This window comes from Rhincodon typus, chromosome 27 (genome assembly GCF_021869965.1).
Source record: "Rhincodon typus isolate 14 chromosome 27, sRhiTyp1.1, whole genome shotgun sequence".
NCBI lineage: Eukaryota > Metazoa > Chordata > Chondrichthyes > Orectolobiformes > Rhincodontidae > Rhincodon > Rhincodon typus.
In genome coordinates this window covers 10,929,528-10,946,864 of record NC_063358.1, presented here as the reverse complement: position 1 = coordinate 10,946,864, position 17,337 = coordinate 10,929,528, and the positions used below count along the sequence as shown (strand labels likewise).

At 41.5% G+C, this 17,337-nt stretch overlaps 1 protein-coding gene across 1 annotated transcript; it reads right to left on the bottom strand.

Annotated features, from left to right (window-relative positions):
- Window positions 1-2,085: 2,085 nt before the first annotated feature.
- Window positions 2,086-10,200, bottom strand: hnrnpr (heterogeneous nuclear ribonucleoprotein R). The gene is made up of 5 exons (XM_048613113.1): window positions 9,957-10,200; window positions 5,074-5,245; window positions 3,399-3,517; window positions 2,952-3,059; window positions 2,086-2,229 (listed from the first exon to the last, which is right to left on the bottom strand). The coding sequence occupies exons 2-5, from the start codon at window positions 5,231-5,233 to the stop codon at window positions 2,101-2,103; spliced, it is 516 nt and encodes a 171-aa protein (XP_048469070.1). The 5' UTR covers window positions 5,234-5,245; window positions 9,957-10,200; the 3' UTR covers window positions 2,086-2,100.
- Between the last annotated feature and the right edge of the window lie 7,137 nt (window positions 10,201-17,337).

Here is a 17,337-nt window from a genome sequence, read left to right as displayed (position 1 = left end):
GGCCTGCTGTGTTCTTCCAGCTCTGCACCTTGTTGTCTCGTTTTAATGACCATACGCCTTTAACCGATGAATAAAGTAAAAGATAACATTGGATTTGTACAATCACTTATAATTTGCCTATCCTATCATTTCTATTCTTGCACTGACGTTGTGAAGGTGAAGCTATGCCAGTATTCAAGAAAGGAAGAAATAGAAAGCAATGCTGACAAGATAACATGAAACAATGTGGAAGGAAACTGGTGTGCGTTTTCAACTCAGGAACAGACTAGTTGAGTCCATCTTTCTACTGTAAAATTATATGTAGATCAGATTTACATATCTCCAGCATAGTACTTGACCAATACAATAAAAGCTGTTTTCTGGATCAGTCACCTCAGGTGTGCTTCAATCCTACAGATCAGCTAACAAGTTGACAATTTTTTTTATGTTTACCATATTAACTGCTTTGGATGTGGAATCAAAATTTGAGTTAGGACAACAAGGCAAAAGTTACTAAAACTTATTGTACATTAGCCAAGGTTTGGTGTAAGCAGTCAAGCATATATATTCATAAGTTGTGTCACCTCATATTATTCATCTACCTTTATACCTCTCGGCTTTGATTTATGTAGGGGTTATTCAGATGACAAAGACAGTCATGCATGTCGACTTGGACTGGGAGACCATAGAACAGTCAACGCTTCAGATAGTTTTATACATCTAAGTAATGAAGCGTTTTCATTAAAAGCCAAATTCACTGTCTTCCAATTCAGTTTACGACCCTTCTATCAACACTGATTTGAACAAGGTTAACTGCTATTTCAAAGTTGTTTACAAGACAGCTAAGTTTTTCCCATTTTTTAAATTACTTTAAAGAATAATTTGAATCTTACCCTTTAAGTGAGCCTTGGGTTATTTCTTATTAACACTTTATAGGCCTTCAGATGTGTTTCCATTGTCAAAAAATGTATGTGTCAGGAGACAAGTTTAAAATAAGGGATGCTCCTTTAAGAGATGAGGTGAAATTTCTTGAGAGGGTTATTAGTCCTTGGACTTATCTTCCAGGGAGCAGTGGAAATTGGTCATATACTCAAGGCCAAATCAGACAGATCGCCAAACAACAAGAGTTAGGCGTTATGGGTAACAGGCAGAAAGTAGGAGTTAAGACCACATTCAGATAAGCCATGATTTTATTGAATGGCAGAGCACTTATTTCTTAGGATTCCTATGCTGATATGCAGCACCATAGGTGAAAGCAACCCTCGTAAGTCTATCAAATAGTCATGGCTTGTGGCCACATAGATTATCAGGTAATTTAAGTACATTTTCACCTGACTGAATCAAGTAGCAATACTTGTTCAAATCCCAGAGTTAAATTCTCAGAGCACAAACTCTCAAATGACACAAAATCAAAGCTAAAATTCAGACATTACATCCTTCATGCAACGTTAAACTGAAAGCCATTTGTCAGCACCCTGACCAATATGCTTCCCTCATCTACATTTCAAAGTATACAAACTGTTCCAGGCTATTGTTTGGGGAGGTGGTGTAGTGGTAATGTCAATGAACTGGTAATCCACAGTCCCAGGCTGATGTTTTGTGCACAGGCTCTTGTGGCACAGTCGTAATGTCCCTCCCTCTGCATTCTAGTCCTATCTGAGTTGTTGTATCATAACATATCTGATCAGGTTGATGAAACTAACTACAAACTGATCACATAGCACAGTTTACTCGTGTTAATTCAAATGTTCTTCTTCACTCAAACATTCAAACTATCCACTAGTTAAAATTAAAGTGATGATTTGTTTAGGTTTAAAATTAAATACAATTTTGCAAAGTTAACTTACTGCTGGCATGAAAAAAGTAGCGTGAAGGAATTGGGAAATTAAGTTACTTGTTGGATGCACTAATTCTATCCCTTCAAAGCATTATGCACTGATTCACTTCCATGAATTTTTTGCATACTTTTGTTTTATAAAGAATATTGGAAAGAGGAATACCCAGTTCCCTTCAGCAACAGGTCGATTACAAGATGGAAACCCTTACCTTCTACATTGCAACACGTCCTGAAAAAAAAAAAATCACTGAATCAGTTCAAGAGTTTATAAGGCTGATTCCTCATTACTGGACACTGACCTCTGTTCCGATTCCAGGTTGTGGACCTGAATGCACACTTTCAGGGGGAGGACCACCATACTTCCTTTGCCCTGTAGTTACATCCAAAGTGTAGCCAGTCCGTTCCAAAAGTGCCTAAGTAATCATTAACAATTCACCATGAATTTAATACCACCATATATTAAACAACTATGGTTAGCACCAAGATTCTTTCACAGGTAAAAATTGTAAATACACATTAATTGCAAATTAACACAGTTGTAGTCAAACCAACTGAGTAATTACTACCATTTGCATTTTTAAAAAAAAATCATAAACAGGTTTGATTTATCCCAAACGTCCAGGGTGTTTTTGTTTCAGAGATAGTAGGAACTGCAGATGCTGGAGAGTCCGAGACAACAAGGTGCAGGGCTGGATGAACACAGCAGGCCAAGCAGCAACATAGGAGCAGAGAGGCTTGTCTCCTGAATCTAGGCAGGTTTACATTATCCCAAGGAAACCTTAATCGTCCCCCAACTTTTCGATAACCTTAGTAACCTCAATGGACATTGACCTTTTATCTACATTCTCAAATTTGAAGCAGTAAACCTAATTAAAAAGATCTCAGAACCAAATATTTTGCCTCATGCACTCAAATTCTATTCCTAACTATCCTCCCCCAGCTTGCTCATCCTCCAAGTCTACAAAGTCTTTCATCATGATACTCGAAACTTTGATTGAATCAAACAGAATTTTTTGCAGACTTTGTTCAGAATTGCAGTGTTGCATATCTAGCTATTCCTGCCAAAGCTAGCAGAAAGCTAGCTGGTAGATTACCGCAGCTAAATTTGACAAGCATTTTCACGAACAGCCAATACCTTAATTTTTGACTCATCTGGGCCCTTTGTGGCATCTTGTACTTTGCTACCTTGCTTTTCCCGCTGCCTGTAGGTCTTCATTACTCCACACAGAAAGGCACTTTTATTCTGAAAGGAAAGATTAATATCAATGAAATGAAATTCTAATAGTGGATGAATGCATGATTTGCAATTTAGGTCAAACACAGAAGATTTTGTTTCATGACATCATAAATCATAAACTGTACTCCTTTGTCTGATTTCTGCCCTTTGCCCTCTACAGTATCCATTCCTTTAAAACGTTTTGACGGCTTCTCCTTGAGATTTTGTATCATCCCTTCAACTATATGAAATTAGAGGAAAATCAAAATTAATTCTCCTCTTAATTTCTCAGATGTCAAAAAATAAAAATTGTTTCTGTACACCACAACAGATCAGAAGTTAAAAAGTGTACTACCAGTTAGTTACCTGCACGTGAGATAGGTCACTTTCCTTAAACTGCTGCAATACAGACAGTGCTCCTTCCTCATTGAACTCCCTGAGCGCATCAATGGCTCTCTCATCAAGATCAGCATAAGATACCAATCCTGCAAACAAAATTTAAATCTTAAAATGAGAGGTGATAAGCAAATATTAAATGTATACATATTCATATGAAAATGCACCAATTTCAAATCTATTTCCAAAACTTATGCATCTAGCTACAAGTTAGAGGGATAAAAGTGAAAGATAATGGCATCAATTATTTGTGCCTTACCCAAATCTTCAAAAAAAGTGTGGATATTCTTTGGGAGTGTTTTATCACCATTTCCAGCTATAAGTATCTAGTTCCAAGACACTTTTTTGTGTAATAACAAGCTTCTTATGCTTAGACATTTGTGTATTTTAAAGAACAAAGCTATGAAAACATAGAAATACCTTCCAGGGCATGAGGAATGAAACAAGACACAAATATAATCAGACAATTTTACCTACAATCATGTACGCAAAAACTCATTTTATAAACAATGTAAACCTCATGAACAGCTCATACTTTAGCGGCTACACATTCCGCTGCATCCAAGAGATGGAAGCCATCTTACACGCTCAATTCAATCCCCGAGATCACTGCAGTTAATCATCTAAAAACAGTATTTGATTGCACTTAGATATGCCTCAAACTTCTAACATTAAGCAGGAAAGAGAGCTAGAAACTCAAACCATACAACAAGTTAATATGGACAGCTCTTGCAGCACTAATCAACTATGGCAACATAATTTATTAGCAATTTTCTTTGAATTTTTAAAATGGAAGGCAAAAAGCTGCAGAGGTCTGAGTCACTCAAAGTTTTAAAGCATTCTGTTTACAACATTGCATTCACATCTGAGTTATTAGATACTCCTAACCCGCAAGCACAGGTTCATGACCAACACATTCTAAAGAGGCTTTAATTTTTTTCTTTATATCACAGCATGCTTTATGATTAAATAAATAATAACAATCGATTTAGCTCCACCTCTGGGGGGAAAAATGATGAAATTAGGAGGATATACAATAGATTAAATCCTCCGGGCATTTGATATAATGCCAGTTCAAATTTAAAAAGTACTGTGCATCTGGAAGCAGATCCGTAACAGGCACTAAAACATGCTGCACAACTCCCTTTCATGGTTCTCTTTGCAGTAAATTAAGACACTGGCAATTTAGGTAGGACTTAAATTTGGGAAATATACTAAACTGTAAAGCATTTTATAATTAACACAGAAGCGCAGACAATAAAACTGTTCAAACTAAGTGCCCACATTTTTCATTTGCTATGTGTGTACACCTTTCAAAAACCTAGGAAGCAACAGCAAGCTTGTTTCATGCATTTAATTCTATGGACAGTGAATATCATCGGCCATTGCTTCTGCTCTCTAGTGGCTTTACTACTTGAATTTTGAGTCTTACATAAACAAATCACAAAATTGTGCACCACTAATACCAATACAAATGCTGACAGAAATTACACACAGCAGTCTCTTTTGATTTCAACAAATGCATCAAGTGTCAAATCCACCTCAAATTTGTTAACAGCAAGTCAGGAGTTTCCCAGTTACATATCATTTTCAGGTTAAAGCAATACTTTGGACTACTAAAACCACAGGTCAGGGCATATTATACCTGTTTGAAAGATATCATCTAGCCTTTCTGCTACTTTCTGTGGCAAGCCAGCATCTATTAGCACCTGGTAGTGTTCTGAATGGGTGACAGCAGATGAGGTATCCATGGGTTCTTCCTCCTCCTTCACCTGCGCTGCATTTCCATTCACCTCAGTAGCCATTTCTAATTATCGCTGGAATGAAAAAAAATACTATTTAAGACCATTTTTTTTCCTCTGCATATTAGGTTGTCACAAGGCTTTATTGCTAAATGCTCTGTAAACGCAGGGATTTGGAGTGGTTCAGAATAGAACACTGATCCTTCACCTCTGGGACCAGATTTAAACCCAACCCAGATAAACAAGATAGAAGTTTCATCTATCCTTAAAAGGTGGTAAGTGAAATGGGTTTGGGCATTTCCCAGTGGACTAAAGTCCATAATGCAAAAACTGCCCACAATTCACCACTCAGAAACAGAGATGGCTAGTGCAGGAAATGGAAATGTCACGCTGGTTCAGTAGGGGTCCTCTGATCTTGGAAGTCAGGCACCTGATCAAATTTGTAGTGAGTGGGCTCACTGTTAAAAATTCAACTGGAACAATGCCCGACCTGATGGTGCTTGATGCTGGTACTTGGAACAGAGGAAAATCTTCCAGTACAGTTATTTCAGCAAAGATGCATCCAGAGCAGTTATTAACCCTTACAGTAATAATGTAAAATAAATCTCATTAACCCCTGCGATCACTCACACAGTGACAAGCAGAAGCAATCGATTACAAATTCACAACAAATGCTAATACTCAATGTACACAAGTTAAAGACCCCAGACAGCAGGATTTTAATTCCATCTCAAATACTATAATTCCAAATTGAAACAAGAATATTTCAGAATGAATGCCTCTGTTTCAAAGAGCTTTTTTACCCCCTCAAATGAATGCAAATGTAAAGGCTATACAAATCTTAAAATAAAACAAATGCATTCCTTACAGCTACTAAATCCCTTGCAAACTGTGTTGCTCAACTGTTGTTTTGAAAATGCTCATGTGTCGGTGAATAATACAAGGCAGGTCAACAAGGACAGTCAAAAGTAAAGGTGGAGCCATTTAGGATCCAAAAGGAAATCACCTTCCACAGGTAGAAACCATGACTAAAAGTACTGAATGAGTACTCTGCAACTATTTGTGAAGCCAATCTCCTCCTCAAATGAGAATAACACCAGCATAGTAAAAGATGGGTAGAACAAATTATACAAAACAGATTAAAAACAGAAAAAGAGGTTCTTAAAACACTATCAACTGAAACTGAAAACACCGCCCGAAACAGACAAGACACACATTACTGCAAAAAGTAGTGAAAACAGAAGTTATTCTGGCTCTCTCTCACTCATCCCTGGATATGGAAATGGTGCCAAATGCCTGAAAGGCTGTAAAGGTTATGTATGTACTCATAAAAAGATGAAACCAGCAATTGCAAGACAGTCAACCTAATAGCAGTTGTTGGGAAAATAATTTCCACAAGGAAAAATATGTAATAATTAATCTCAGCCAGCACAGATTTGTAAAAGACCATGCTGGCTTAAAGACATGACCAAATTTTTCAATGCAATATGGAGAGAATTGGTGAAGGTACAGGAGCTAATGTCATGAACTTCCAAAACAAGTTAAATGTAATGCTACAAACTACCTTGCAAGCAGAAGTTAAGCCCTTGAGGTTGCAAGGGATATTACCAGAATGAGCATAATCTGGCTCAAAGATAGAAAGCAAAGTTGCATGTTCAGGTTGGAAGGAAGCATACAATGGGGCCCCTTCAATCATCATTACTAAATTATTGTTCCTCTGGATATATATGCATGGCCTGCACTGCGTGTGCGTGTGCGTGCGTGTGGGGGAGGGGGGTGGGGTGTCTGTGGAGAGGATTTCAAAGTCTCCAAATTTTGACTAATTTGGAAATAATAAACAGCAAAGAGAAGTGTCATCAACTTCAGGGGGACAATGACTAGTAAATGGGCATACAAAACAGCTTGCAAAATTTAAGTAAAAACTGAAAGAACTGCAGGTGCTATAAATCAGGAACAAAAACAGATGTTCTGAGGAAGAGTCACTAGACCCGAAACGTTTGCTCTGATTTTTTTGCAAAATTTAAAGATACAAGGCGTTCATTTTGAGGAAAAAGAATGAGACAATAAATGATACAACCTGGAACAGAATGCAGGAAGAGAAGTCTCAAAGTTGGCATGATAAGCTGGTGTTTTGGGGTTCCTTATTTTTAAGTTGTACAATAACAAAGATGATATACTGAAATCTTTAAAAATAACGGTGACCATCCCTCAGCTAGAGTTGTGTATCTAATGTTAGGTTCCACATTTCAGGGAAGAATGCCAAGGTCTTTGAAAGGATGCAGAGATTTACAAGAATAGTATCAGGAATGAGGGACTTCAATTATGTGGACAGCCTCAAAAAAATTAGGATTGTCTTCTTAAAGCAAAGAATGTCTAGGGGAAGTCTAATACAGATGTTCAAAGTACAAGCAGGTCAAGGGAACAAATGAGGGAAATCTGCTCCCAGACAGCTAGGTTGATAAACAGAGAAGACAGAGATGAAACTGTGGAACTTTTAAAATCATAAAAGGGAGTGGGGGAAGAAAGGCCAAAGGAGATAAATTGGGAAGCCCTTTCAAAAACAGATACCACATGCGTAACTGTCCACTTACTTTCTGAGCTATACCATAATGAATTGAGGAAGAGATATAACTATGCAATGAACAATGGGATCTCTAAGTATAAAGCAATTTGCTTACTGGAAGGGGAATGCTTGCATAAACCAAATATAACCACAGTACTCACATTTCATTTGCATAAGTGTTTTTTAAGATACTAAGCACTTAACACAATTATTAACTGCTATAATGCACAAAAAACACATGCAGGGTATTATGAACAAACCAGCTCTGGCCTAAGTACACCACAGAATAATTTATGAACTTCAGGAAACTTAAACAGAAACACAATTTTCTTATTATTTGCATTGATAACACACCTTCAACAACATCCAGATGTCTTAAAGCATATCAAGGCCAGTTGATTACTTGTGATGACATGATCATGTAAGGGAAAGTATGACTTCCAATGATTGTTCTTTCAACAATGTATGGATTGATCACTACTGTTCAAATGGTTTGAAAAGAATGCTCCAAATGATGACAAATTGAATGCTCAAATGTGTGCATTACTACTCAAGCTATTGCAGCAAGTGCACAGCTTCCCAAAGCTTAACAAATGCAATCTGTACCATGGATAAACGTGCAACTTGGAATTCACACAATCCAAATCAATGAAATCTTTATGAAATATACTGCATGGTATTTCAGATTGAACTCTCCAGTCTAAAATTAAATTATTTCAAATGAGAAAACGTAGCTTTCAGCACCAATGCCAGTAATACAGCAGAAATTGCGAAATTCTCATCTCCAAATGGGCTGTAATCGAGAATCAATCACTGGCAATTTCAAGAGGTTCCATTTAAAAATTGCAAGCTTCAAACAAACTTGTAGGTAGTATCACATACATATCAACATAAACCCTTGAGGAGATTCATCCACTGCCTAAACTAACTGAAACACAGCAAGTACACGATCTATCAAAAAAAATTCCAACACAAATTAGAAATTCCAATCATTATGGAAAGCCCATTGTTCTACCCTTACCCAAGTCCTCTATCTTGTACCCTAGATCGATGGAAACCACGTTCAAAGCAAGTAATTTTTATATATTTCAAAAGGGGGGGGGGGGATACATTTGAACTTTAAAGCACAGTAGTCAACTCATAACCTGCACAGACAGCAAAAGCTTTAGGACACAAAGGTTCCATTCATGCTACAAGTCTCCTGACACATCTATGACCAAGAAGCCACTCGCTCTTATCACGAAGCAAAACTAGTTAATCCACGTGTACTAAAATGTTCAGCTCGGCCATGCGTCAACGCGGCACAACAATGGCCGGGCCACATGTTGCATCAACAGTAATCGAGCAAAGAAAAACTGTAATAGATAAAAACAAATTTTTAAAAATGGAAATATACAACAAGCACGTTGAAAACTGAACTATTCTCTGCTAAAAGGGGAGGTGGGGAAGAGAGATGCGCAGAAAATGTCCATGAAACTTAATACTTGGGCACTCCTGCGTTTGCAACTGTGGAAAAAATATTAAAAATAACATTTGCGTGATGCTGTCAAATCTGATCCCGTGTGGCATTTTTTTTTAAAAAAAAGAAAGCGTCGTTTGTCTTGAGTTAGAAAGACCAGGCGCCTTGACGAGAGCGAAATAAATAGGCGAAGTGAATATAACCCCGAACCGCCGGGGCCATGCATACATTTAAAATTACAACAAAAGAACAAAAGCCTGGGTGGCGAGAGTGAAAATAAAAGCAGACAGGATCGCGGCGGGACCAAGAAAATTTTAAGGTAACCTAAACGAAGAGGGAATAAAACGGGAGGCTGGAGTGGGAATTGGAGAGAGGAGCTGAGGCCTTTCATTTTGCGCTTCTCAACAACAGAAACCACCACCCCCACCTCCAAAACCCCGTCCTCTCCCCTCCCCCTCTCCCGAAGCCCAGCTCCGAAAATGCCGCGGGCCGGACGGGCGTCGAGAATCACTGGCGAATCGCAATAAAACCCGCGGGGTTTAACTCCCTCTTTTCTCACCTCATCAAGGAAATAAAATCAAACGCTCGGGCGCTCCTACAGAGACCACCCCTCCCCCGGCGAGGAAGGGGAGAAGGGACAAAGTGCCGGGGCTGCGGCCTAGCGGGGCACAGTGAGACTCCGCGGGCTTCTGCTTCAACCCGCGGCCCCGGCTTTACAAACACACTCCTTCCCGCCGCCGAGCACACCCGGCTTACCCCCTTACCTTATTCTCGGGGCTGCCGGTGCGATGCGGTTCGGTTCGATTCAGCTCCGCCACCCCCTTCCCGCGCTCCGACGGATTGATGTTTTAACGATATATTTATTTATTTATTTCCCTCGCCCTCTCCTCCCTCGCTCTGGTAGATCTCGCTAAAATGGCCGCGGCCGCCTCATGGATCCCGCTCCCGGCGCCGCACGGGGTTTCCCGGCCGCGGCCGCACGGCCCGGGCCCCGCCCACCGTCACCCCGGGCAACCGGCTGGCCAATCGCAAATCCCAACAGGAAAGGTTCGGCAGGGGGTGTGTGAGTGAAGGGGAGGGGCGCTGTCCAATAGGAGGCCGTGTTAGGAGGAAGTCGGTGAAGGAGGATTGGGTATATGAAGTGGCTGGGAGGAAATGATAACATACAAGGCATGATTAGTAAGTTTGAGGATGATACTAAAATAGGTGATATCATGGACAGTGGGGAAGGTTATCAGAAATTGTAGCAGCATCTTGGTCAGCTGGGGAAGTGGCTGATAAATGGCAAATGGAGTTTAATATAGATAAGTGTGAGGTGTTGCATTTTGGGAAGTCAAACCAAGGTAGGAGTTTCATGGTGAATGGTAGGGCCTTAAGGAGTGCAGTAGAACAGAGGGACCTTGGAGTTCAGGTGTAAGGTTCTCTGAAAGTGGAGTCGCAGACGGAGCAGTAGGCATTGAGTATAGAAATTGGGAAGTTATATTGTAGTTGTACATGACATTCATGAGGCTGCACTTGGTATTGTGTTCAGTTTTGGTCACCTTGTTATAGGAAGGATGTTATTAAACTGGAAAGAGTGCAGAAGAAATTTCGACTGAGTTATAGGGAGGGTTTGGACAAGCTGGGATGTTTTTCTTTAGAGCGTAAGTGGCTGAGGGGAGGGGATCTTATAGCAGTGTAAAAGATCATGACATGCATGGATAGGGTGAATGCACTCAATCTTTTTCCCAGGGCTGGGGAATCGAGGACTAGAGGGCATCAGTTTAAGGTAAGGCGGAAAGAATAAATGGGAACCTGAGGGGCAACTTTTTACACAGAGGGTGGAATATGCTGCCAGTGGAAGTAGTTGAGGCAGGTACATTAACTTTTAAAAGGCGTTTGGACAAATACATGGATAGGAAAGCTTTAGAAGGATAAGGGCCAAGTGCAGGGAAATAAGGTTAGCATAGATGGACATTTGGGTCAGCATGGACAAGTCTGGGCCAAAGAGTCTGTCTCCATGCTGTAGGACTCCTGACTGGGGGAGATGGAGGGGCGAGGGCATCCTGACTAGGGGAGATGGAGGAGAGAGGGCATCCTGACTGGGGGGAAGATGGCGTCCTGACTGGGGGGAGATGGAGAGGAGGATGCTGTCTGGTGCCTGAACTGAACGAGTACTGTCTTCTGAAACTGTCTGTATATCAGTGAATTGGAGGGTGGTTGAGGAAGTGTGGAGATGGGTTAGGGATATAGAGATGTGCTGGGTGGGGTGTGGCAGTAGTGCAGATTGCGGAGAAGAAAAGGAAGAAATAGGCAGGTTTTTTTTTTTGAAACTGTTTTCATTTAGAAGATATAGATGTCACGACCTAGGCCAGCATTTATTGCTTATCCCTAATTGCCCAGAAGGCAGTTAAGAGACAACCACATTGCTGTGGGTCTGGAGTCACGTGTAGGTCAGACCAGGTAAGAACATAAGAAATAGGAGCAGGAATAGGCCTTCTGGTCTGTCAAGAAGGCTGCTCCACCATATAATAAGATCATGGCTGATCTTTTCATTGTTTCAGCTCCACTTACCCACCTGCTCACCATAACCCTCAATTCTATCAGTCCCGCTGCTTTGTGATTTTCAACATCTTAATTAAATCTACCTTCAGTCCCTCCATTTCAATTAAAACAACCCTAGCTTTTCCAATTCTGGCAACATTCTAATAAACATCTATTCTCTCCAGTATAATTTCATTCTCCTTGTAATGGATTGACAAGAACTGTATGCAATGATGTAGTTGTGATCTAACAATTATTTTGTGTAGTGCTTCCTAATTTTATATTCTATACCTCATATAATAAAGGGAAATATCACATGGTTTCATAACCACCTTCAGACATCTGTGGATATACACACCTAGTACACTGTCTCTCTAAACATTTGTGTCCCATTATTTATAATATATTAGGAATGCTGCGGCAAATAATCCATAGTATAGTATAGTATCCCTACTGTGTGGAAACAGGCCCTTCGGCCCAACAAGTCCGCACCGACCCTCAGAGCCTCCTACCCAGTGCCATTCCCCAAACCCACCTAATCTACACATCCCTAAAATTTAGCATAGCCAATCCACCTAGTTTGCACATCTTTGGACTGTGGGAGGAAACCAGAGCACCCGGAGGAAACCCATGCAGACACGGGGAGAAGGTGCAAACTCCCACTGACAGTCGCCTGAGGGGGAATTGAAACCAGGCCCCTGGCGCTGTGAGACAGCAGTGCTAACCACTGATCCACAGTGCCACCCAAACTCACCACCTGACTCCTCAAAGCCTGTCTACCAACTACAACGTACAAGTCAGGAGTCTGATGGAATATTCTCCACTTGCCTGGATGAGTGCAACTCCAACAACACTCAAGAAACTTGTCACCATCCAGGACAAAACAGCCTGTTGGATTGGCACTACAGCCACTAGCATCCACTCCCTCTGTCATAAACTCTCAGTAGCAGCAGTGTGTATCATATACAAGATGAACTGCAGAAATTCACTAAAGATTCTCAACAGTACCTTCCACGACCACTTCCATCTCGAAGGACAAGGGCAGTAGATACATGGGAACACCACCACCTTAAAGTTTCCGTCCAAGCCACTCACCATCCTGACTTGGAAATATATTGCTGTTAATTCATTTTTCACTTGGTCAAACTCCTGCAGTTCCCTGCCTAACGGCATTGTGAGTCAACCCCCAGCAGGTGGACTGCAGCAGTTCAAGAAGGCAACTTACCACCACCTTCTCAAGGGTATTATATTTCCTTCAGAGATAGTAGGAACTGCCGATGCTGGAGAATCTGAGATAACAAGGTGTGGAGCTGGATGAACACAGCAGGCCAAGCACCATCAGACGAACAGGAAGACTGACGTTTCAGGCCTATTTCCTTGTCTTGTTAACCTTTTACAATACATTTCTAAGGATTAAATATCATTTGTCACTTTGCTCTCTTATCAAGACAGTCGATATTTTAGAGATAGTAGGAACTGCAGATGCTGGAGAATCCGAGACAACAAGGTGCAGGGCTGGATGAACACAGCAGGCCAAGCAGCATCATAGGAGCAGAGAGGCTGACGTTTCGGGCCTAGACCCTTCATCAGAAAAGGGGGAGGGGAAGGGAGTTCCAAAATAAATAGGGAGAGAGTGGGAGGCGGATAGAAGAGAAATAGAGGAGAGGATAGGTGGAGAGGAAACAAACAGGTCGAAGAGGCAGGGATGGAGCCAGTAAAGGTGAGTGTAGGTAGGGAGTTAGGAAGGGGATAGGTCAGTCCAGGGAGGACGGACAGGTCAAGGGGGCGGGATGAGGTTGGTCGGTAGGAGATGGGGGTGCGGCTTGAGGTGGGAGGAGGGAATAGGTGGGAGGAAGAACAGGTTAGGGAGGCAGGGACGAGCTGGACTGGTTTTGGGATGCGGTAGGGGGAGGGGAGATTTTGAAACTTGTGAAATCAACATTGATACCATTGGGCTGCAGGGTTCCCAAGCGGAATATGAGTTGCTGTTCCTGCAACCTTCGGGTGGCATCGTTGTGGCACTGCAGGAGGCCCAGGATGGACATGTCGTCTGAGGAATGGGAAGGGGAGTTGAAATGGTTCGCGACTGGGAGGTGCAGTTGTTTATTGCGAACCGAGCATAGGTGTTCTGCAAAGCGGTCCCCGAGCCTCCGCTTGGTTTCCTCAATGTAGAGGAAGCCACACCGGGTACAGCGGATGCAGTATACCACATTGGCAGATGTGCAGGTGAACATCTGCTTGATGTGGAAAGTCTTCTTGGGGCCTGGGATGGGGGTGAGGGAGGAGGTATGGGGGCAGGTGTAGCACTTCCTGCGGTTGCAGGGAAAAGTGCCGGGTGTGGTGGAGCTGGAGGGGAGTGTGGAGCGGACAAGGGAGTCACGGAGAGAGTTGTCCCTCCGGAAAGCAGATAAGGGTGGGGAGGGAAAGATGTCTTTGGTGGTGGGGTCGGATTGCAGATGGCGGAAGTGTCGGAGGATGATGCGTTGGATCCGGAGGTTGGTGGGGTGGTACGTGAGGACGAGGGGGATTCTTTTTTGGTTTTTATTGCGTGGACGGGGTGTGAGGGATGAGGTGCGGGAGATGTGGGAGACACGGTTGAGGGCGTTCTCGACCACCGAGGAGGGGAAGTTACGGTCCTTGAAAAACGAGGACAACTGAGATGTACGGGAGTGGAATGCCTCATCCTGGGAGCAGATGCGGCGGAGGCGAAGGAATTGGGAATAGGGGATAGCATTTTTGCAGGAAGGTGGGTGGGAGGAGGAGTATTCTAGGTAGCTGTGGGAGTCGGTGGGCTTGAAATGAATATCGGTTTCTAGGTGGTTGCCCGATATGGAGACAGAGAGGTCCAGGAAGGGGAGAGAGGTGTTAGAGATGGTCCAGGTAAATTTAAGGTTGGGGTGGAAGGTGTTAGTGAAGTGTATGAACTGTTCGAGCTCCTCGTGGGAGCACGAGGTGGCGCCGATACAGTCATCAATGTAACGGAGGAAGAGGTGGGGTTTAGGGCCGGTGTAGGTACGGAAGAGGGATTGTTCCACGTAACCTACAAAGAGGCAGGCGTAGCTTGGGGCCATGCGGGTACCCATGGCTACCCCCTTTGTCTGTAGGAAGTGGGAGGAATTGAAAGAGAAGTTGTTGAGTGTGAGGACGAGTTCGGCTAAGCGGATGAGGGTGTCAGTGGAGGGGGACTGGTCGGGCCTGCGGGACAGGTAATAGTTTAGTAAAGCTTTTCTGAACTGCTTGAACTGAACTCTGTACTCTAGACTGAATTTACAGCCTTCCTTAAATAAAGTGACCTATACTGTGCACAATACTCCATACGTGGTCCCACCAATGTCCTGAATAACTGAAGCATAATCTCCCTATTTTTGAATTAAATCCCCATCACAATGAACATTAACATTCTAACAGCTTTTCTAGTTACTTGCTGCATCTCTTGCCATTTAAGTAAAATGCTTCATTTTTTTATTCTTCTTGCATATGATTTTGATAAACGTTATTATCTAGATTGAGAGACTGCAGAGATTAGAAATGCAGACGGATCTGGGTGTCCTCTTGCATGAATCTCGTAAGGTTAGTATGCAAATAATTAGTAAAGCTAACAAAATATTTATCATTTATTGCAAGGGGAATGGACTACAATAATAATATTATGCTTCAGTTATAAAGGGCACTGGTGAGACTACACCTGGGGTATTATTCATCTTACTTAAGGAAAGATGTAAATGTGTGGGGAGCAATTTAGAGAAGGTTTACTATACTACTTTCTGGGATGGGTGAGTTGTCTTATGAAGAAAGGTTGTTCAGGCTAGGCTTCTATTTGCTAGAGTTTAGAAGAGTAAGTAGCAACTTAATTGAAATATATAAAATCCTGAGCGGACCTGAAAAGGTACATGTGGAAAGGATGCCCCTTCTTACGGGAGAACATAGAGCCGAGGTCCCACTGTTTAAAAATCAGGAATTAGTTTTGTTTTCCGCACCCCCCCCCCACCCCACCCCGAGGGTCATGAGTCTTTGGAACTCTTCCTGAAAAGGTGATAGAAGCAAAGCCCTTGAATTTTTTAAGGCAGGGGTAGCTTCTTGTTAAGCAAGGGGTTGTAAGATTATCAGGCATTAGTGGAATATGGATTTGAAGTTACAATCAGATCAGTCACGATCTAATTGTGTAGTGGAACCTTTTGAGGGGCTAAATAGCCCAATTCCAGTTTCTGACTTGCACGTCCTTATCCTTTTTTATTCTTGTCGAAAATTGACTTTTTTCACATTTCCTTCATTATACTCCATTTGCCAGATCTTTGCCCACTCATTTAACCTGTCCATACCCCTATGCATCCATATGTCCTCTTCACAACTTACTTTCCTATTTATTTTGTGGTGTCAGGAAATTTAAGAGAGTTATATTTTTGGTCCCTTCAACAGAATAATTTATCTAAATTATGAAAAGTTGAGGCCCCACCATCGATCCCTGTAGTGCACCCACTGGTTACATCTTGCCAACTAGAAAAGGAGTCAGATTGCTGTTAGATAGCCAAATCTTCTGTTCATGCTAACATGCAATGTGAGATTAAAATGTCAAATCTAACTAAAACAGCAAAGAGGGGAGTGAAAATAACTTCAGGACTCCACAGCCAAAAGCATCATTCAGGTAGTTGAGAATTTCTAAACAGGCAACAGGTTCAATACGTACTTACATCTACGGCAGTGGCAAACAACGCTCACGTAATGACCTAGTCACCTTGCTTGGTGCTGTAAAAGATAAACAGTACACTTTTGTTAATATAACTGCAACATAATCCAACGTGTCCATAAAGCAAACAACCAATTTTTAAAGGTCATTAATTTCAAATGAATGATTTGTAGACTCTCTGATGTAAGCAAATTTATTGCATGGAGTTATACTTGTTAATACAGAAAGAAAATTCCCAGATCTGACTGACATTTTTTCTGCTCTGAGTGTGCAGATTTGTCAGAGTGATGATGGGGATACCATCATGATGAACACGCAAAAGATAAACAGTGAGCTGGCTAATTGTCTGGAAACTTCAGTGGATACCCTAAGTGTGTCAACAGGAGCAAAACTTGGACTTTGTACTCCACCAGAGAGTGATGTCCTTTGTCAACATTACCTACACACGTAAATTAAGAATGACTACTTAGATTAGGTATCAGGTCATATAAAGTATTCATCTTCAATGGGGGGAGGGAAAAGTGAATTAAATTTATTATTTATTAAAGTTTACTGATCACAAAAGGAGCACATTCCCTAAATGTTTGATTTATTACTGTCACGTGTACCAAGGTACAGTGAAAAGTATTGTCTTATGTGCTTTAGAGGCAGACTGTTATATACAAGTGCATCAGGGTAACAGAAGAGTGCAAGATACAATGTTACAATTGTCGACAATTTATGTAAGTTATTACTCTACATTCATAAAAGGTAACCAGGTGTAAACTTACCCACTAAGCTCCAAAGAACTGTGTCCACTCTATGGCAACAGTAGGTAATGCAGAATCTGCTTAAACCTGCCAGATATAACTAGTTTATTATAACAAAACCTGACGAATTGTGCAAAAATATAACTTTAAAGCATAACAGAATATGGTTGCAAGTAGTCAGTTACAGAT

Excerpts from the sequence above, each read along its gene's own strand:
- hnrnpr (XM_048613113.1), bottom strand. The coding sequence starts at position 5,233 with ATGGCTACTGAGGTGAATGGAAATGCAGCGCAGGTGAAGGAGGAGGAA. Across the intron at positions 3,518-5,073 it reads AGATGATATCTTTCAAACAG|GATTGGTATCTTATGCTGAT; the intron begins GTATAATATGCC and ends TTTTGTTTGCAG. Across the intron at positions 3,060-3,398 it reads GTGACCTATCTCACGTGCAG|AATAAAAGTGCCTTTCTGTG; the intron begins GTAACTAACTGG and ends CTTTCCTTTCAG.